Below are 21,644 nucleotides of genomic sequence, written 5' to 3' on the forward strand. Positions count from 1 at the left end.
ATAATAAAGTAAGGTTAATTTGCAATTCCACATAAATTATTAATAGTTATATATAATCTAAAGACTTTGATTTGAATTGATTATATCAATTTTTCACTTTTCATTGAGATTAGAGGGCATTTAGAGAAAGGAAAAGTAGGTTCATGTGAATAAGTACTAACACAGCACTTGTGATTTTAAGAGGTGAAGAGAAAAATAACATTTATGGGCTCTTTTTAGTCGTGACATTATCTTATTCCCTCTTTACTTTTTTTTGTTTTGTTTTATCTTGTTTTTCCAGTACCAGGAATTGAACTCACGACCTTGCGCTTGCTAGGCAGGCACTGTGCCACTGAGCTAAATCCCCAGCCCCCTTATTCCATCTTTACAATAACCCTATGAGGTGGGATTTAGATTTTTAAAAAGGTCAGATATTAAGCTGGGTACAATGGCGCATGTCTATCGGCCGACGCAGGAGAATCACTTGAGCCCAAGTGAGCTCAAGGGCAATGTAGTGTGATGTTGTCTTTTAAAAAATAAAAAGGCAAACTATCTAGGGGTTTTTGTTTTTGTTTGGTTTTGGTGGTAGGGACTAGATCCAGGGGCGCTCTACCACTGAGCTACATACCCAGCCTTTTTTATTTTTATTTTGGGTCTAAATTGCCCAGGCTTGTCTTTAACTTGAGATCTTCCTGCCTCAGCCTCCCTGATATCGGGGATTGTAAGTGTGCACCACTGAAAATGTTGATTATCTTTAATTTCATAGGATTTAACCTAAAACAACTTGTTTTATAAGTAATCAAATTGAGGCTGAGAAAAGTCATAGCTGTTAAATGGCAGAACTGGGATTTGCACTCGGGTTTTTTGACATCAGAGAATGTCTTCTTCTCCTTTCCTTCCTTTCTTCCTGCTTTTTGAAGTGCTCAGTGGTTCTCTTGTAGTGTATGTATTTATTTAGTAAACTGTAATGAGCCCTTTGGGAGTCATCCAAAGTGTTCCTGAGAACAGGAACACCGACAGGAACTTCCGTAGTTCTACCCTGGGGTCTCACCTGTCCTGTCCTTCTTTCCCTAGACCTGCAGTAACTACTACCTTAAATGTTTAGCATCCCCTTGCTTCTGACAAAGTAGGCTTTTACCAGATAAACCTGTCCAGCTGTGATATCCTGAGCCTGTAGTCTCAACCGCTAACCTTTACGGCTTGCTCCTCTGATGTGGCTGAAACAGAGGGGACTTCCTAGCCCTTCTCCAAGACAGCTGGGGCACTCTTTCGTGCGTATATTTGACCCCCCAGTGAGGTATAAAAACCTATAAAGCATAGGAGGGAAATGATAAAACTTATAAAACAAAAAAGAAACCTCCCATAACCTCTTCCTCATTTACTCTTTGGCTTAAAATCTTCACTTCTCAGAGTGAACGTGGGGATTTGATTCCCCATACTTAGGTGCCTCGGGCTTAGCCTTCTACTCAGAAGTGTGGGGCTGGGAGAGCTCATAAACCCAGTTATTCTTTGTGATCTTGGGCCAGTTTAACCACTTTCATGTTGCTCATCTGACATGGTCAGAATTTTGGAAAAGGATGGCTTCTTAGCATGTAAGTCATGCCATCCTATAATAAATCTGCTCTGACCACGAGCCGAGAATACAGACAGCAAGGGGAAAGAGTTCCACGTACTCTGGTGTACCTGCAAGCTTTCCTGTGATCTGCGACCATAAGATTCATTGCTGATGACTAAAGCAAGGAAAAACAGCATGGGATTCACTATGAATCTGCCGAAATTATTTATTTCAAAGACGGATCATTAGGTTTTACTAAGTATAAGGTTGTTTTCATTAAAACCTCAAGTGCCCAGGAAGAAGCAGCACGTTGGCTTTCAGGGGTGAGAAAATGGCCCAAGACTACCATTCCTCAGCAAGGGCTCCAGGCTCCAGCCATCAGCTCTGGGACTGTCACCTGCCTTTGTTAAGAATGCCTGCTGCCTGTCCCAGCTGAGAAAGGCCTGCCCTTCACCACTGATGTAGGAACAGGGCTGTGATTTGGGAATTTGTCTTTTTCCTTGTGACAGGTATGACTCGTTCCTCCAATTCTCTAACAGCTAATTTTGCAGGAGATTTTAGGTGAGAGCTTCAAATATGCAAGAAGTAAACAGCCACATACAAATATTAGAATATAATAGTAAAAGAGCTATAGATATTCAAATACTACTTGAAAAATATGTATGCCTGCCTTGCTCTTCAATATTTCCAAAGTGCTTTCACGGGCTCAAGTGCCATGAGTGGTACAGCTACACCAAATCAAAGACGTCCTCCTTCTCACTCAGAAGGCATCCCAGGTCCTTCAGTACCAGGATGATGGTCACGAATTTGCACTGTCAATGTCTAAGAAATGCACATTAACAGATATTTCCACCTTAAGGAATCAGTTAGGGCTTACTGAAAAACTGGAGCCTCAACCCTAAGAAATGAAGGGAGACACATTCCTCTTCGGTAAAATGTCCACTGAAATCAACAGAGCATCTTTTGAGGGTGTTCAGAATGGAGCAGCCTTGAGGCAACCAGAAAATCCCACCCACCTTTGATGGCGAGCGTGACTGAAGACAGGTGGTGCAGTTTGAACATCCCCTTCTCAGGTTTTTGGACGACGCAGGAGTACGTGCCTCTGTCTGACAGGCGCAGGGTCAGGATCACCAGGGAAAGCTTATTAGCGATGTCCAGGATGGTCCTGTTTTTGTACTCACTCCACACGTCTATCCTCCCAGCTACGATGCTCAGCACCATTTCTTTATCTTTTTGCCAGTAAACTCGAGCTCTGTCCAGCTCAGTCACGGAGATGTTGTACTCACAGGACAGCGTCACCGCTTCTCTCACTGCCTTGGTCACCTGCCTGCCTGAGGAGAGGCAAACAGAACAAGAGCTCGTTTTTATTAAATATAGATTCCCGCAGGCGCAGGCAGCCACAGGACATGGGGTGTTGTGCCTAGGGCCGAAGCGTGATGAGAGAATCCGGCTTGATTTTTTTCCCCCCTTTATTATTTGTGTGGTTATACAAACCACATAACATAAAATTTACCATCTTGGCCATTTTAAGTGGCGTTAAATGTATTCACATTGTTGGGAAACGGATTTCCAGACCTTGCAGATGCCAAACTCTGTTCCACGGGACGGCTCCCTTTCTCCCTTCCCCCCAGTCCCTGGTGGCTACCCGTGCACTATTTTTCCTATGAATTTAGCTACTTCAGATACCTGCTATAAGTAGTATGATAGACTATCTTTTTGTAATGGGTTCATTTCACTTATCATGATATTTTATCACGTGACATGATTTTCTTCCTTTTTAAAGAAAGAAAAAGGTGACATAACAATAAAAGAAATGAGCAGTGTCTCCCTGGGCCGACCCACTCCTCTGCTGATGGACATTTGGGCTCTTCCTGACTTTGCTATTTGGTGTGTATGCAGCTGCTGTGAATATGAGTGTGCAAATACCTCTTCAAGAACCTGATTTCAATTCCTCTGGATGTGGAGCCCCAGACTTGCTGGGTCATATGGCAGTTCTATTTTTAGGGTTTTGTTTGCTTGTTTGCTGTACCAGGAATCCGGCCCAAGGCCTTCACACTGTGCTACATCCCCAACCCCCTCCCTTTGTTTTTAAATTTTGAGACAGGGTCTCACTAAGTCACTAAGTTACCCAGGCTGGGCTCGAATTTGTGATCCTCCTGCCTCAGGCTCCTAGAGTGTTGGGATCACAGGCATGGGCTACCATACGCAGCTTTATTTTTAGTTTCTAGAGGAACTGCCATCCCGTTTTCTGTAGATGTTGTACCACCCAAGCTTTTGAATGTTTTTCAAAATGCACTGTTTAGAAAAGTAAATAAATTGGGCAAAAATGAACTTAGTTTAAAATCACTACGGTACCCCGTAACCTGACCTGTACTTTTTCTGAGGGCTTCTGCAGTGGCCTGCAGGAGTAAGGATGCATAGGAGCCGTCTCTGAAACCAGGGAATCCTCAGTCCTGCTACTTTCTACTGTTTCACATAACAGAACACCAGCCTAGATGGAAGTCAGCCCTGATCAGGATCCCGGAGGAGCAGTGGGGGAGGGTCCAGTCCTCCGTCTGGCTAGAAGCCGTATGTAGGCTAGCTGTGTCACTGCACAGCGTCTGCCACACCCTGCTTTGTCTTCAGTGTCACTCTGTGGAAGGGAACAGGTGACCTTTCATGAGTCCCTCTCGCATTATACGACTTCACGGAGGAAGTAACTGAGAGGCTCAGGAAGCTGGAAAGGGCAGGTTGTGCCTTTGGGGGAAGAACGGAAAAGGAAGATGGAAAACAGCAAGAAGAAAACAGAGGGCCATATGTTAATCAGGCGATATAATCAGTCCTCATTATCCGTGGATCCATCTCACAAGACTGCTGTGCCTTAGAGAGAAAAATACGTGTTGGATAAGCTTCCTTCAGTTCTGAGTCGTCGACCACACAGCCAGTGTTGAAGAATTAGCACTATTCCTCAACACTGTCCCTCAGCAGAATCACGTATGAACCAGGGCTATGAGCTCTCAGTGATAATGAAGCTGTTCCTGGAAGCTCACAGGAGCCTGTCTGCATGGCCCCGGGAGCAAAGGTTCAATACTCACTGAGTGAGCATCTTCACAGAGCATAACTACTTCAGTAATGAGGAGCAACCCTACTTGCATTATCTATTTCAAAATGTACTCGTTATAGGCAGAGTAACATTGCTTCCTGGAACAGTGCCGTCCCATTTTCTAGAAACTCTGGTACTGTGGGTAGAAAACACCCTTGCTGAGGCTCCTTCCTGTCTGTTCCTGGTCACGCGCCTGAGAAGCAAGGGACTTCCAAGAGCGTGCATTCTGGTGGCTTTGTCTTACAGGTGAAGGCGCTAAGCCAAGGCAACTTCCCCAGTTTACACATCTGTTTCTTTCTGGCCCAGGCTCTTAGGGCCATGCTGTTTTTGTTTTCTGTTCTCCCCAGTTCTAGGCTGCAGTTCCACAATAAAAGAGCCATCATTGCCCTGCCCCTCCCGGCCCTGCCATAGCGCTCTTTTGCTTTGAGAAAGAATTTTTTTCTTTTCAGTCCTGGGTTCACTCTACAGCTTCAGGCGGCAATGACTCTTCTCACCTCCACCAGACCAGGCCGCGGTTACACCTCTGCACTTTTTCTAAGGTTATCAGCGACCCGAAGTGGCTCCTCTATCCTGTCTTTACCTCCTGGCTCTGGAGATCCACAGTTACTCAGCAGCCTGGATTTGCTGAGTATTCCATTTTACTCAGCCTGCCCATTCTCTCATCACTAGGTCCTGGAAATACTAACATCTCCGCATCCCAACACCATCTCCATGTTAGCTTCCCGCACTCACCAGCAGCACACAACTCCTTTCCAGACTATATCTGTGATTTTTGGTTCTGAAGGTCTGGTCACTCTTCCCACACTGTGTAGGACCTAAAAGCAACGTCCCTCTGAGGCCCAAGCCCTCCTGACTAGCTGCCCCTGCCTGGAGCTGTCAAGCTGCCTCCCTTGCCTGTGGCTTTTCTTGGAAGGCAGGACCATGAGGCACTAGCACATTTCCCCCACCAGCCAGTCTCAGGCCTCTGTCAGACTGGCCATGTTAAGAAGATGGTGTTAATGTTTTGAAATTCTGTATCATTTTTATTGTTCTCTAGGCTGTTTTGTTTATGTATTTGTTTTTGTTATCTTCGGTTTTTTTAATGAAAAACAAAATTTATATGCATATATAAGGATAGCTGGAATAAATGTATTGCTGATATCTGTGGTTTATTGAAAGGAACAGTCAATGCTTAAAGTTTTCTTTTTTCTTGACCAATTTTGCATGCTTGAATTTGGTAATCAGCATGACTGATCTGAAAACAATACGCAGTATAAGAACCATTGTTGAACTACCATCTTGTATGGTGAAGCTCTGCATCATTTCCAATTTTTTAATTATTATTATTATTATTACTTGTTACTGTCTTTGTTGTTGTTTTTTTCTTTGGTACCGGGAATCTAACTCAGGACCTGGAGTTTGCCAGGCAGGCACTTGTACCACTGAACTATACCCCCGGCCCTTGTTACTATCTTTGATTGTTTGATCAATCTTACATTCTTTTTTTTTTTTTGGTACCGGGAATTGAACTCAGGACCTTGTGCTTGCCAGGCAGGCATTTGTGCCGCTGAGCTATATCCCCAGCCCTAATCTTACACTCTTATGTCTGGTGGACTGAGCAACTTCGTTGAAGATAACAGTATGTAATGTAGCAATCATTGTTAATTCCTATCATTTTGTTTTGAGGTCATGTATCGTTTTTGTTGTTTTTTGTATTGTTTTGATTTTGTCTTCATTGTTGTTTTGTTCGTTTTTTTAATTTTTAAAATTAAATAAAAAGAAGAGGGTGTTAAGAAGAGGGTGTTAGGATCACAAGTATTTGCATAGCAGTGAGGGCTAGGCCAGCCCGGTCCTAGGCACCGCTTCAAGCAATGACACCAAACACCACCGGGCCCTGCTTTAAGGGATGTAACTGAAAGGGAGAACAAATGAAAAGATAAACACAGAAGGAGCATATTCTGGAGTGGAGCTATAATAGCTAAAAGTCAAGCTACAACCTGGTTACTCTTAGGGACACAAGGGAGACAAAATGGACTATGTCAGCTGGTCTGGTGGGGTGGGCTCTAGTCCCAGCCCAGGAACTTGCTGATTAATTTGTTTCCTCATCTCTAAAATGGCTACGATGCCTATTCCTCAAGATCCCTCTGAATTAAATTCAATTAGATGATATAAATAGAAACGTCCCAGGCAGGACTTCTGTAAGAGTTTCCTTTTTTCTCTTCCCATCTGCCTGCCCCAACTCCTACCTCTACTTTCTTTTTCTCTCACTCCAGGGTCACTTGATATAGTGAACTGGTCTTGCTATGGGCCAAACAGACACCGTGGCACACAGCAGTCCACTCATCAGAGGCTCCTCTCCGCACATTGCTTGTTCCCACCCAAGGCAAATCTGCTTTTGAGATGTAACGACATGAGCAAAAGAGAAATCATAACTGCAAGTGGAGCCATCTGATTTCGATAGCGTTTCCCAAGGAGTTTTTGTCCAGCCATCTGAGGGGAAGCGTGGGAGTCGCTCTAAAGGTCATGGCACACCATCAATGAGCTGCTCGACATTCCCATCTGAGCTCCTCCTGTCACCAGACACTGCTGCTGAGGAAGAACCAGACTCAAAAGAGGAACCAAAAATCTCTCGGGCAATTTGGAAATTCCCACAGGAACCCGGCTCCCATCTCAGGGACCCTGCTATATGCAGAGTAATGGAAAAACAGTTCGGACGCTCCTGGGGGCTCTGGTCTTCGTCAGTGACTCTGGAGGGAAGTCAGGTGACTGAAACCTCGGCCTAAACCTCGCAGAATTTCTGAGCTTATTATGTTCAAGCCATTTTACAAACGAGCATTGCAGTGCCACCAGAGCGTGCGTGAGGATTCAAGAGAGAGTCTGCATGTAAAACTCCTCACAGTCCCTGGGACTATAGAGCTGGCGGCGCCTACTTTAGATGTCCTCACAGCTGGCTGAGGGCTGGGCCCGTGTCCCTGGTCCCAGAAGCCTCCTCGGACTGCCCCTAAACCATATCCTCCTGTCTGATTCCACTAATCCTTCCTCTTGAGCCCTGATTCCTTGCCTCAAGCTTGTGTCCAGCAGGTACCTATTTATGTGTGGGGTGAATACTGATATATATATCAGTATTACATATTATATATGTTATGTATTATATAATTATATAATATGTAATTTATACAATTATATAATAATATGTAATATAATACATATTATATATAATATATAATTATATATAATATGTAATTTCCTACGGGGCAGGGATTTGCTTGTTTGGTCCACTGCCATATTTTCAGTGTCTAGAGCAAGGCCTGGTCGAGGAAGTACTTAGTTAAATACTAGCTGGATACATGGCTAGGTGTTGAGAGATGAGGTCTGGCTCCATCGCTGTGGATTTGAGTCATAACCTTGAACAAGCTGATCATTTCTTTGGGCGTCAGGCACCATTTCTGCAAAGAGGGGCGTAATGCCTTCCCTGCTTCACCTGATTATCCCAGTGAGCACAGAGCACCAGCTGCACGGTGCTTCGTTCACTGCGTGACACTGTGCCGTTCTCCCTGGTACAGTAGCCCACATTGTTGAACCACACCCAGGAAGGAGCCATGGTACCTGCTGGACCCATGCTCTGAGCTGAGTTCCCACCCATAGCATGGGGTGCCTGAGCCACTTGTACGCAGTGACAGTCAGGGACAGAGGCTGCGAGAGGAGGGGAGGAGAGAAGGCAGAAGTAGAAGGCAGCTCTGCTGAGCTTTCCTACTGAGGGTGTGTGAACTGCCTGCGCGGCATGCTGGGGACACTCAACAGTGTGAGCTCCCAGCACTTGCCTTCCTCGGTCCCTTTGCCACCTTCTTGCCCTGAACGATCAAATCCTGACTGCTAACCCGTCGAGAGAGGAAGCTATGGGCCAAAACCTAGACCATTCACTCTAGACAAGCACTGAGCTGCTCACAAACTCAGTCTGTAATGGAATATTGTTAGCTATAGAAATGAATGAGGTTCTGATAGCCGAGATCCTGCTATGCCACTACAGGGAAAAACTTTGAAGATGTAACGTTAACACTCCAGACACTAAACTCCATGTAGTGTGTGACGCCATTTACAAAAAATACCCAGATAAGCAAGTTCCGAGACAGAAAGTACCTTCACGGTTCCCAGGAGATGAGGTGAGGGGGCATGGGGAGTGAGTAGTGGGTACAAGGTTGCTTTTGGGGCCTATGAAAATGCGGGCATAGCACCGTGGCCTGTGTGCCAGCAGCTCAAGGAAGACAAGGTGCACCTGGCAGCTGGCAACTGAAGATTGGCACAATTTTTACATTGCTTTGATTTCTCTCCAAATCTGATCCTTGCTTTTTTTTTTTTCCTTTCTCCTTTCTCTAAGTAGTATTTACATCCTAAAAGTCCTCGTGGACTTGAACAGTTGTTTTCAGGGTTGTGATGGTCAAAGCCATTGCCCAAGGGATGTGTTGGCCAGAAGCATTCTGACATTCTGGGGTGTGGGGTGTCCCATTAGTAGGGGTGCTGTCTTTAGCTTGCCCAGTGTTCCCAATGCCTGGGCTTCCAGGTGAGTGCTTTCCCTGCACTGCTAGCCCACTCCTGCACGTGTTGGAGCTGACCTTGAAGAAGCCCGTCTCTGCAGGAAAGGCTGCCCCCCTACGCCACTGCCACAGAGCGGCCAGTTTCTGGAGCCCACTCTCAGAAGTTTCCACCTCTGGAGACAGCCTGGAGGTGGACACGAGCCTGACTGGGTCCCTCTCCATGCAGAAAGACCCAACTGCTGTGGGCATCAATGGCTGAGGAGGAGCCGAGGGGGACATAGCTTCTGTGGTGTAGTTTCCAGACCAGGGCAGGAAACGAAGGCCCAGTGAGGCTCACGCCTTGGCCTTCAACAAGGCCCTCCACACTCCTGCTCCATTATGCTCCCCTAGTCTCACCTTCGACAGTCCGCAGACAGCTCACACCAAAGCCTTGGCACTTCTGTCTTACCCATCTCAACCCATCCAGTTCCCTCGGACTCTACAAATGCACCGAAGCCATCATCGGAAACGGTCAGCTGCTGAAACAGTCTCCTGATAGGTCTTGCACAATAGGGTTTTTTTTTAAATGTCATTTACAAACTCATTTCTCAGACTACAGATGTGTGGCCCAGTACCATCAGTATCCGCTGAGTTCTTAGAGATCCAGAACCTCAGCCCCATCCCAGATCCCTCTAAGCTGAAAGAACATTTAAAACTTTTTTAAAATTGAAAGTGGGTTTTGCTTTTGGGAGCAGTTTTGGGTTCCTATCAAAACTGGGTGGAAAGTAGAAAGGATTCCCATGGACACTGTCCGGAGAGGTTCATGGCCTTCCCTCCCTTCGACATTCTGCACAGGTGGGGGGATTTATCTCCATCCGTGAGCCTGTGCTGACATCATTATTACCCAAAGTCCAGAGTTCAGGGTTCACTTTTGGTGGTGTCCACTCTACGAGTCTGAAAAATGTATAATGACTTATATCCAGCATTATAGTATTATGCAAAATAGTTTCACTTCTCTAAAAAATCCCCTGTGCTAGAAACTGCATTTCAACAAAACTCCCAGGTGATTGGTATGCAGTTGCAGCATGCACAGCTCTGGAATAGAGCAGGCCACTCCCCTCCTAGAATTCCTCCAGGGCTCTTGAATACAACTCAGGCTCTTAGAGGGCTGCAAGACCTGGGCGCACTGGGCCACCTCCCTCCCAGCCCCCACCTCACTGTTGCTCCTCCAGCGGAGAAGACAGCAGTTCCCCTGGCAGCACGGTTCCTTGCCTTCAAAGCGCTCATCTCTGCGTTGGTCACATTGTCACTGCAGCGATTATTAGATTTCTTTTCTCCTTCCTCCCAACAACCACAAGTTCCATGAAAGCAAGAGCTATGTCCATTTTGCGCAGTCTGTCCCCAAGACCAAGAAAAATGTCCTGTGTATAGGACATACTCAATGCTTGTTGAATCCAATGATTAAACAAAAGAATAAACACTCTCCCCAAAAGCCTTCACCTTAGGCTGTTGTCCTGGCGGGGACATAGCCCATAAACCTCTGTCTATCACCCACCCACCTCCATCCATCAAGTCTGCTCTGGCTGCTCTGCTGCCCGGGTCCCTCTTTTCCCAGACCCTGGGCTCCTACAGTCAGAGACCCCACACTCATCGCCCTCTGCTTGTTTTATGTGGGTTAATGTCGCTTTTCCCGACTGACATATGCAAACCTCCTTGAGGGCAAAAATTCTGAGCTCAGCTTTTGTGGCCCACCTGGCACAGGTAGATGTTTGGGCCTAAGAAACTTACAAGTGCTCTGTTGACTCAGCAACAGTAATCTCTGGGTGTAGCTGTAGAACACGGGGCTTTCTTTGACACCTTCCTTAGCAGCATGAGCCTCCCCTTCTGCTTACCTCTGACTCTAATTTTCCTGGTACAATTATAAAATCTTCATTTAATTTGTTTAATGCTTTCCTTCTCTTCTGTAGTGCCCCTCCATTTCTGGGTTTATCCTCAATATTCGATTTCCTTGTAACACTTCACTTTGAGAGGCTTTCCCACTTCCCAGAAGAAAAGTGTACTTTTGTAACTACTGGGATTGTCATAAAACTGTCAAATATAAAAACTGATGTGAAAACTGAGAAACTTGAGCTCTGCTTCTCTTGGTTCTGACGATGCTAAAATAGCAGGTTTTACAACTCAGAACATAGAGGCTATTTTATTTTTTTGAATTTTTTTTTTCCCGGTACCGGGAATTGAACTCACAACCTTGCGCTTGCTTGCCAGGCAGGCGCTGTGCCGCTGAGCTAAGTACAAAAGTATAAAAGTACAGCCCCGAGGCTATTTTAAATGTAAAGAAAATTTTAAATCTTATCTTTCTAACACTGGAATATTTCTAACACTATTCAAGGATGAGACTGGAAAGCACAGCTGGTTCTCATAATTAGAAAGGCACAAAACTTAACGTGCCTGATGCTCCAGGAGCCAGCTGCAAGGTAAGGGCAGCTTAGCCAGATAATGGTATTTTGCTTACTTTGGAGTCCCAGAGAGTTTTCACCTCAAAGATACCTCTGCCCGGTCTCAGATAATGATTGACTCTTCCCCCATGTTATATGATAGTAACCATATTAGTTTCTGTAAGAGTAAATTCTGCCTAGCAATTAACGACAAAGACATGTGTAACCAAGTATAGAACATTATGTTATCTGCCTTTTTGTACTTCCTTCTGAAAAACTATACAAGTGACTGGTAACCTCAAAACGGGGCTGGTGATTTGGAACTGAGATTCCCACTAGCCCATTAGAGTGATAAAGCTGCATTCCAAAGTTCCTCTGGTGCTGTTGTCTTCCTTTAGTCTAGTCCTGAATTCCTCAGCAAGAACAAAACACTTAAAAGTACCACCACTTCAGGTGATCTGCATGTTCTTCCTTCCCTTCTGCCTCCCCTCCTCACATTTTCATAATCTGGGCAGCTTTGAAGTGAGCAACTTTAACATAGGATCTGTTAACTATGTGAAGCTTGACACCCATCCTGCCCTCCTCTTTATTTTTGAGCAACCAGGATGGAAACAGCTACATAGAAAGCAGATATGTTTTTCTCACTTTAAAAAATGAAAATAAATCTTATCCTGCCAGTGGGGTGGAGTCCTACCTTTCTTGACATTTCCCCAAATCCAACACCTTTAAGACCACCTGAGCTAGAATAAAAGCCCCTAGAAGTCAAAGCACTCTGCTGGACACACAGGAAATACTTATGTAGTCAATTGAAAATAACTAAAAAATTTGTGCTACATCTGATACCACTTAATGTTAGATACCAGTGTTGACAAAGGGCATCAGGCTCTAAGGCATAATAATAAATATTAAGAGATTTAACGTTAAACGTCTCATGTTCCTCAGGTATTCCCCACCTCCTCCACTTGCAAATGATGGTCTCATCATTGTGCAATCAGAGAGACAGAGAAAGCAGATCGCAAGGCCAACAAAGATCTCTGGCGCATCACAGCACACCAAGAACTTCTAGCGTTCACAGACAAGGCCACACCTCTAAACTAGCCTTCCTGGTTTTGTTAAAATAACACTGCCCTTACCCCTTCCATGAAGGTCTGGGTTCTTGGGGTAATCTGGCTACGGACTTGCTGTCTGACCCTCGGTGGGTCCTTCAACCTCTCTAGACCACATTTTTCTTAGTCTTAAACTGTGCTGAGAACCCTAGCACAGGTCTTTCCGGTTCACAAGGTGACAGATGATCGCACAGAAAAGAGCAGCACCACCTTTCTCTTAGACCGAGGTCCCAGGAAGTTTCCTGAAAGTTGCTTACCTGAAGCCAAGTACAAAAGGCCAGCTAACACCAGCAGCCGAGAGAGCATGAGGCCAGGTGTTCCCTGCCTCCGTGTGTGACCCATGGTCGGCAGATGTTTAGGACAGAAAAGGGAAGCCGATAACTTAGAGCCAAGGGGGGCTCGGGTGCCTCCTGGGAACACGAAAGGAGCCCACACGGGGCAGCCCAGATGCCTGGGTGAAACGCTCGAGGCAGAAGCAGAAGACAATTCAATCACTCCACACAGGAGACTCTCCGGTGCTGGTTTCAAAACACGCCGAGGACAAGTTGGAGAGTGTTCCTGGGTCTCCAAAGGTTGTAGATTTATTTTTTTACAATCTGAAAAAGGAAAAAGAAATGTAAGTCACCCCAGAAGGAAGGTCTGCCTACGATGGCCAGAAAAACTCTCTCACTAGTCACCTAACATGAGTCAGGGCTCCTAACTTGAATGACCTTGCAAGCAGGGCACGAGAAGGAAAAGCGAGGAAGTGACCGTACCAATCACCTCGGCTTTTCTGAGAACCAAGTGCGGCTCTTCCGTGAAATGGTCACCCATGAAATGGTAAATTCGGGTGGGAGTGCAGAGACCCCAAGGACCCTCATGAGAGTGAGCCTCCCCAGGAAAACTCAGACCCTCTTGGGGACACACCAAGGACACAGAGCAGCACAGCAAGGGTGTATTTGTCCAAAGCAGTCGTTAAGTTTTGAAAACTTTCTCAGTATATACAACCCAGGAAAACCAGGGCCTCGATTCTTAAATACCTCAGGTCAAACAGGGTACGAAGTAGGGTAGAGGGTGTCAAAGAAACAAAGAAGTTTACCAGTAAAAAGGGAGGGGAAAAAAAGACCTGCAGAGACCATACTTATTTGTATTATTTGCTGTACTGTGAAGAAGTTGTTTTTTTCCCCAGTAAATATATCAGTATTGAAAAATGAAAGTGAATGCTGTGCCCCGCTGTCAGCCTTCTGTGAGTCAGTTGCCAGCCGTGCAGTCAGTCCAGAGCTCACCAGATGTGTGGGTGTCCTGCTTGGGAGCTGCCCCAGAGGAAAGGTCCCAGCCACACCACATAGATCGTTTCATTAGTTATAGTCCATCTTATCCACGCAGATCTCGGAAGGACTTTGCCACCAGAATTTCATTGGTTTGAAAAACTCAAACTCAATCTACAAAAAACATTTGCTACCATCTAGGAAATCTAAAAGTAATGGACCACAATTCTGATGGTAGTTCTCTAAAAGTATTGAGAGGCCACACCCTCCTTTGGGAATAAGAGACCTCAGAAGGTCTTCCTTTGAGGGGAAGTGTGCATTGTGGAGGGATGGTATGTTTACTTAAAAAGGAGTTGCTGGATGTGATGGTGGACAGTGGTAATCCCAGCTCCCTGGGAGGCTGAAGCAGGAGAATGGCAAGTTTGAGCACAGCCAGCACAACTTAATGAAACCCTGTCTCAAAATATAAAAGAGGCTGAGGAAGTAGCTCAGTGGTAGAGTGTTTTCCTGGTATGCTCAGTCCTAGTACCAAAGCAGGGAGAAAAGGCAGTTATTTTGTTAGTAACTAGTTCTACCAAGTTATCCCATAGTAAGGTAAGAGTAGATGTACTTACTTATGGAAGAAAAGTTCCTCCTTTTCTTTTGTGTTAAAAACCAGAGGCTGATGCTCCCCTTTGGGGATGTTCTTGTCTTGCTGTCTTCAGAGTAATGACAAGCCACTCAGCAAAGAGGTGGCATTTCTCCCTTCTTACTTCCCCTTTACTTTGGATTTGAGGATTTGAGTTCACTCAGAAATATTTCCGTTGATTTCGGGGCCGGGGACAATACTGTCATGGTTTGAGGAAGCTCTCTGCTCTGGGTCCTCTGTCACCTCCTCAGAGGGTGTGGCCCGGGCAAGTCAGAGCAAGCCCTCTTTACCACTGCCCCAAGGAACAAACGAGGCCCTGGGTGCACTGGCACCTGGGAGGGGGCAAGGAGGAAAGGCGCCCAGGAGCGGGAGGGGCGCCCCCCAGCTTGACTGGGGCGGTGCTGTGTCAGCTTTATGGGCTGCCTGTTTCTGCCCTGGCCTCAAGTTTTTATTTGTTTGCCTTGTTTGATGCTGGTGACTGAACTCAGGAAACTTAGTGCTACAGATCCAGTCCTTCTCATTGTTTTTACTTTGAGACAGGGTCTCAGTAAGTTGCCCAGATTGGCCTCAAACTTGCGACCCTCTTGCTTCAGCCTCCTGAGTAGCATTGGATTACTACTACTATGCATGCATCACCATGCTCAGCTTTAAATTTTGTTTTCATAGCCATTATTATCCCTTCTGGGGCACTGTCAGGCCACTGCGGGAGGGGCCATCTACTGCATATGTAGTGGACAATTTGGAGAACACTTAGGCCCTTGACCATCCTTAACTACACAATCACACCCTCTCTGCCATCTTCACAGAAGGGGCACGGTTGAGTGCACTTTGGGTGAGTGAGATGACAGCACCCGGGGTGGGGTGAGAAAGATTTTAGTCCCTCCACCACCCCTCTTTCCAACCAGCCCACCAGCCTCTATGTAGATCTGGTGGGACCCACAGACAAGCAGGTGAGCCTGCTGAGCCGGGGTACCAGTCAGCACAGGAAGAACTGGACAGCCCTTCACTGGGCCTGTGTCTCCTCCGGCCCCACACACAGCTGCTTTGTTGCCTTGGCACGAGGACACACTTGGAAGTTCTGCGCTAACCAGGTGCAACTCAGCAATTTGGGGAAGCCAGTGCTAATGATCTTGAGCAAAGCTGGCTAGGAGTGGATGAATAACTGCATCCCCCTTTGTCACACAGGTGGAGCATTCTGAGACATCAGGGGGCTCCCCGGAGGCTGTGATGGGGCCGGGTACCCTCTGCTGCAGCAGCTGTCCACACAGTAAGTGTCCGTACACTCTCTCTCCTTCCCTCTCCACTTTTTCATCCTGAACCTCTGGTCTCAGATTGCCAAATAAACAGTTTCACTTAGGTCTGTGTCTCTAGTCGTGCTTTCCAGAGAATCTAGGCCATGGCCTGGTACCTGGTATGGTTAGAAATAGAATAGTTTTCCTTCTAAAGTACTTGTAGAAGTAATAAGGTGAATTTACAGAAGAAGAAAAAGGAGAGAAAATAATAGTAGATACAGTACATACACATGGTGAATGTGCTATGGAAATATCTAAGTTTTTGAACTTAAATTCTACAGCAGAGAGCAGAATTTAATTTGAAAGCTATTGGAAAATAATCCTGGGGGGCGGATCACAATTTAAGCTGCTACCCATTCAGCATTTCTCAGTGTTATTGAAAGGCACTGAGATCTCATTAAATGAAAAGCTGGCCAGAAGGAATGACAGAGTTGTGAAGCCTGTGAGTATCCCTAGGGCAGGGAACAGTGCAGCTCACCCTAACGGAAGGGAAGGAAAAAATAAAGGCACTCCCACAGCAGGACTGTGTGAGACTCTGATCAGGCTGAGATGCATCGTGAGCCCTGCGAGCACTGGCTGCAGTTAAGATGACTCATACGCACAGAGTAAGCGGCAGCTTTCAGGATGTGCAGAGAGGTGTCCGGCAGGCGGGCCCTCTTCCCAAGCATCACGCCTCCTACAGCCTGCAGGTGCGCCTTCCCGGCCACCAGACACAGTTGGGTACCTGAATCCCTGTGGGACCCTGGACATTTTCAAAAGGTATATGGCACTGATCGGGTTGAGAGAATCAATTCCAGGTTGTCACCTTTTTCTCCCCCACATTCCTAAAGCTTGAAGTGAGAAGGATTTTGGCCTACTCCCTATTGAAAAAGAAAAGCTTACCTCTTGCCTAACCTATTATTGAGGGAGAACATTCTGGAAAGTAAAATATTTCAACATGTCAAGTAAAAGGGCAATTTGAAATACAAATGCTTTAATCAATGTAGTTTCTATAGAAAAGTGCAAGGTAGGGCTCGGGGCCCTCCGATTTTGCCTATAGTTCTGTTAGTTGAAATGTGGCATCGGAAAGAGATATCTTGTAGAAGGGAGCTGTGGGAGAGGTGGCAGCTTTTATTTCATGAACTTTGCCTCTTACTTCCTGGGTCTTGTCACAGACATTGTCCCTCTGATAGAGGCCAGAAAGAAATCAAAGAAGGTAGCAGAGAGAACCCAAGCCCACGGCAAGGTGCAGTGGGCTACCGCTCTGCCCACCGCAGATGAGGAATTTTTAAGCTTTGAATGCAGACAGACAAAATCTGCTGGGACTGCAGCTCACTGCATTTTCACTTTCTCTCTTTGGAGAAGGGATTTGATTAGTATCCTCCTTCACCAGTGACTTGGTCTGGCTCTCCTCTGTAGAATTTAAATAATCACAAGAAGAAAGGATATAACCACTTCCACCCTACCTCTTAATCAACAGTGCATTCTGAGGGGCTGGGGATTTAGCTCAGTGGCACAGTGCCTGCCTGGCAAGCACAAGGTTGTGAGTTTGATTCCTGGCACTGGAAAAAAAGCCAAAAACAAAACAGTGCATTTTGAAGTAAAGAGCATCAATATCAGAGATGCTTGTTTTATATCTTCTTTTTTTTGTTGTTGTTGTTTTTTTTGTTTGTTTGTTTTCTGGTACCGAGAATCGAACTCACGACGTTGTGCTTGCCAGGCAGGCACTGTGCCGCTGAGCTAAATCCCCAGCCCCATTGTTTCATATCTTCTTGAACCTTTATCCAGCCCTTACAAGAAATGCTATCTCGCTCTGATTTTTGCGAGTGTGTGCTACTTTCACTTCTGATGAATACATTTAAGGATGATGTAACTTTATTCAAACATGACAATATTCTATTACATTGAAAGTTACATCCTTTGCAGATATTTAAAGCAATATAAAATTGTAAATGTTCACTTGAAAATCAGCAAAGAAATACATACTTTTATGAATTTCATTTGGGGATAGACAAGCAAAAAATTTTGCAGAATATAAAATGCGCTCAAGTTTTAAGAGTTCCAATAGAATTCTAACCTGCTTTGGAGAAGCACAGATTAAACAAACTTTGCTTTCAGCACCTTGATGTGAATTAACCAGAAAGACGGGAAAGAAAGGGCACCACCGGCAGGACCTTTACAGCTGCTGCGCACTCACCCCACAACACCCTCCGATGCTGTCTGGTTGTAAAATAGGTTCCTGGTTGCAAAGCATGGGAGACTTCTTTTCCAAGATGGGGCACTAACAAGATGTGTTTAATCCCTTTTCCTCTGGAAATCCCACTAAATTAGTATTTTAAAAATTAAAGGTATGTCTTAGTTATACTGAGAATAGAATAATCTGTGGAGCAAAGACTTCTGGGGTACACGTCCAGAGACTAAAAAGTAGATGCATTGTGATGGGTAAGGCAGGTCAAAGGGAACCAGAGCCTGAGGTCCTACATTATCAGAAGATAAAAAGGAGTTTTTTGGTTGGGAACGGGTGTATGGCTAGCCAGGAACAGAGTGGATCTGCTGGTTCTCAGTGTAACTTCTTCAGCCTCACTGACATCTTACATCCATTTACAGTTTTGCTTTAATAAAAAGCAGAGAAAGTGCGCCTTACAATTGTTATGGAAACATCAAAAGTCTATGTTTATGAGAATTTTCATAATTCTAGGGTGAGAGAGCAAGATACAAAACCAGGAAGCTGGGGAAAAACAAAGACACCTACATCTGATTTCATCAATAGTAAAAATATTTTATATAATGAAAGACACCAAAAACAAAATGCAAAGACTGGCCCAGACCGGGTGAGTGGAGAGGATGCTGGTGGAAGGCCTGGAGAACGGGAGATGCGGCCTTGCCCTCGGGAAGCCCTGGGGTTCGGATCTGCAGAATGGCGGCTCTGCAAATGATGCCGGCTGTTTCCAATCTTGCCCTTGCCCTTGCCCTTGGGATGCTCCACCTCCTCACACTGAGAAAGCCAGGTTGAGCCCATGGACAGAGGCCTCTGGATCCTAGTGGGTTTCCCTGATTTGCACATTTAGTGCTCAGGGTCCCAGGTGCTGGGACTGAGTAGCGGGAGCAGTCCTTTTCCATGGGGGATCTCTGCCACCCAAGGCACCAACTCGCCAGTGCACTGACATTTCAGGAGGGTTTGCTTTTCACTGTGAACACAATCTTTCCATGGTGTCCGGAAGTTCCTTTGGGGCATGACTGTGGTCGCAGCGGTGAAAAGTTACAAGAAACTTGTGGCCACAGTTTCCAGGCAAAGTCCAGGGAACATGGCCAGTGCTCTGCAGCCTCTCAGAGGAGGTTGAGCCCCGCACCTTTGCAGTCCTGGGGATTGAACCCAGGCTTTCACACTGAGCTACATCGCCCTGCTGTGCTCAAATTTACAATGCTCCTCCCCCAACCTCCCAGAGCGCTGGGATTCCAGGCATGTGGAAAGGCCCCTTCACCCAGCCACATCTGTGGGGCCTGCACCCAGCCCCAGGCGACTATGCTTTAAGGCCACAGTGCTTTTTGGTAGTGCCACAGTTGGATGAGCTGGCAGAGGGGACTGGTCACTCCTTTTTTCCTCTTACAATACTGTTACACTCTTTCTGGCTTTTTGAAATGGAAATCACCGAAATGCTTAAAATGAAAAGAGAAGTGGACATTAGGAGCTAACCCTGTTCCAACTGAGGATGCTCTTTATCCTGCCTGTTGCTCGCTCTCCGTCCTATAGTTGAATCTGCCCCTTCTTGCTGCAAATCTTGACATGCTGAGCTGCCCAGATGTCCTTTCTCTTTTCTCTCTGTCCACCAAATACCCATCTTCCTTAAGGGACCAGACCTAAGGCCAGCACTCCATGAAGCAGCTTTCCCAGACTCTTCTACTCCTTGTCTGCCCTCTCTCGATTCTGAGCTCTTCGCATGCGCACCACTACAATTCCTCTGAATTTACTGAGTGTCCTGTGTGCCTGGAGCAGTGCTTAGCACTCGGGATGCACAGACGGCTAGGAGGGCAGAGATGAGACTAGGTGGACAGATCCAAAGGAAAAGACACAAGCAACAGCACAAAAAGCCCAGGGCGACTAGCCGAGGGTGAATCTGCAGTACAATGCCAGCAAGACGCGGTGAGGCGGGAATATGACTCTGTGTGGGTTATTTCTAAATAATATTTAGAAATATTTCTGAGCCTAGATTTGTATTGAAATATTACACTCCAGAGAAAAGCAATAAATACTAACAAAAAAGATGCTCTTATGGTTTGTGTCTAGATATCCCCCCCACCAAAGCCTCATGTGGTCACAGGGGCAGGCTTTTTGGAGGTGGCTGAATCTAGAGTTTGTGATTGATTCTTGGTCCAATGCTAGGGTTAAGGGGGTAAGTGCTACACCACCCTGGGGCGAATAGCCTGCATATAATGCAAGGGACAGAAAGAGGCTTGTTCTCCCTCTCTGTCTCTCCCTGTCTTTCTCTCTCTTGTGGCTTTTGCTGTCCTCCGCCACTATGAACTGCTGCCCCTCTGCTGAGCCACCCTGCCTTAGAACCAGCCGATTATGGACTGAAACCATTACAAACTGTGAACTAAATAAACCTTTCCTCCTTTAACTTTGAGTGTCAGATATTTTGTCCTAGCAACAAGAACAGTAATCAAGACAGATGCTAAACTGGGCACCCTAGAAAACAGAAGAGAGTTGAGATCCTCGTGCTGGCCATTACTTGGCTTGGCAATGATATGGAATTGCCCTAAGGTGCTTCTGTTGGTTTGTTTTGAGCTTGTAATGCACCATCAAACTGGAGGCAATCACTTGAAATTAAAGCAAGAGAAATTTTGGCTGTTTAGGAAAGAAGTTTTGTGGTTACACTGGAAAGGAGAGTTTTCCAGTAAAGTTGCAGAGTTTTGTTGCCTGATGCTTCTGATGCTTTAAGAAAAGAAGAGACAGTGGGCTGGGGGTGTAGCTCGTGATAGAGCATTTGCCTGGCATGCATGGAGGCCTGGGTTGTTTCACCTCTAGTATAAGCGTGTGTGTAAGGGAGATGTTGAGATAGGGAGGAAAGGGAAAAAAAAGAAGGCAATCAAAGGAAAAAAGAAAAGATCGGGTATCCACAAGAACTGGGACTTCTTGCCTGCCCTGGAACCCCCGCAAATCATGATTCCAGAAGTTGAGGCATTAAGATTCACTACAGCCATTGGTTGTCTCCCCTCATCCGCTGCCTACAGAACTAATAAAGCTACGAAAGTCACTCTTTTCAGTTTTCTATTTCATTTTCGTTGAGAAACAGAAAAGACGATCATTGGACCGTAGGAGAAAGTCAGAGGCGTCTTCGTGCCTTCAAGGCAGGGCGCAGTGGGCCAGATGGGTGCAGGTCACTGTGTCCTGGGCGCAGCCTCTTGGGGATTTAATCTCAGGCTGCGACTTCCTGTTCAGACTCACGAAGCTACGCATCCATTCTGAAAAGGAAGCGAGCTCCTTTCTCCTCTCCCTCCTCTCCAACCCTGCCCTCCCTCCTCCCTCTCCCCCGCTTCTTCCATTTGCACACTTTTCTGAAAAATAAACCAGACTCTTACCATTTATTTCTCACTTGCAAAACATCTATCTGTAAAAAAAGGTCACGGCTTCTAGGTTTCAAGAAAAGGAGAATTTAATTCTGTTCATCTGGATGCGGCACAGCTTGAAGGGGAGAAGGGAATTTCCCCTTTGCTAACTCTTCCTAGAAAGGGCCACACTTAAAGCACAGCTTGCATGGACACATTTGGCAACTGCTTGAATACGAGAAAGAAAGCGACCGTGTGAAGGCTCTGCAGAAGGCCCCGTGTAGGCAACTACCACACCGCAAGG

The 21,644-nt window shown here is 46.0% G+C and overlaps 1 protein-coding gene across 2 annotated transcripts in view; it reads right to left on the bottom strand.

Annotated features, from left to right (window-relative positions):
* Cd80 (CD80 molecule) overlaps positions 1-21,644 on the bottom strand; it is a 36,751-nt gene that overhangs the window by 9,527 nt on the left and 5,580 nt on the right. The window contains exons 1-3 of one of the 2 annotated variants that reach the window (XM_013515216.1): positions 14,509-14,747; positions 12,905-13,243; positions 2,551-2,865 (exon numbers count right to left, since the gene is read on the bottom strand). In XM_013515216.1, the coding sequence (XP_013370670.1) occupies positions 2,551-2,865; positions 12,905-12,989 (400 nt within the window). In that variant the 5' untranslated portion in view covers positions 12,990-13,243; positions 14,509-14,747. Of the gene's footprint in view, positions 1-2,550; positions 2,866-12,904; positions 13,244-14,508; positions 14,748-21,644 lie in introns of those variants that run through there. The other variant, XM_005386449.2, reaches the window with a different exon arrangement.

This window comes from Chinchilla lanigera, unplaced genomic scaffold, assembly GCF_000276665.1.
Source record: "Chinchilla lanigera isolate Chin_1 unplaced genomic scaffold, ChiLan1.0 scaffold00026, whole genome shotgun sequence".
Taxonomy (NCBI): domain Eukaryota; kingdom Metazoa; phylum Chordata; class Mammalia; order Rodentia; family Chinchillidae; genus Chinchilla; species Chinchilla lanigera.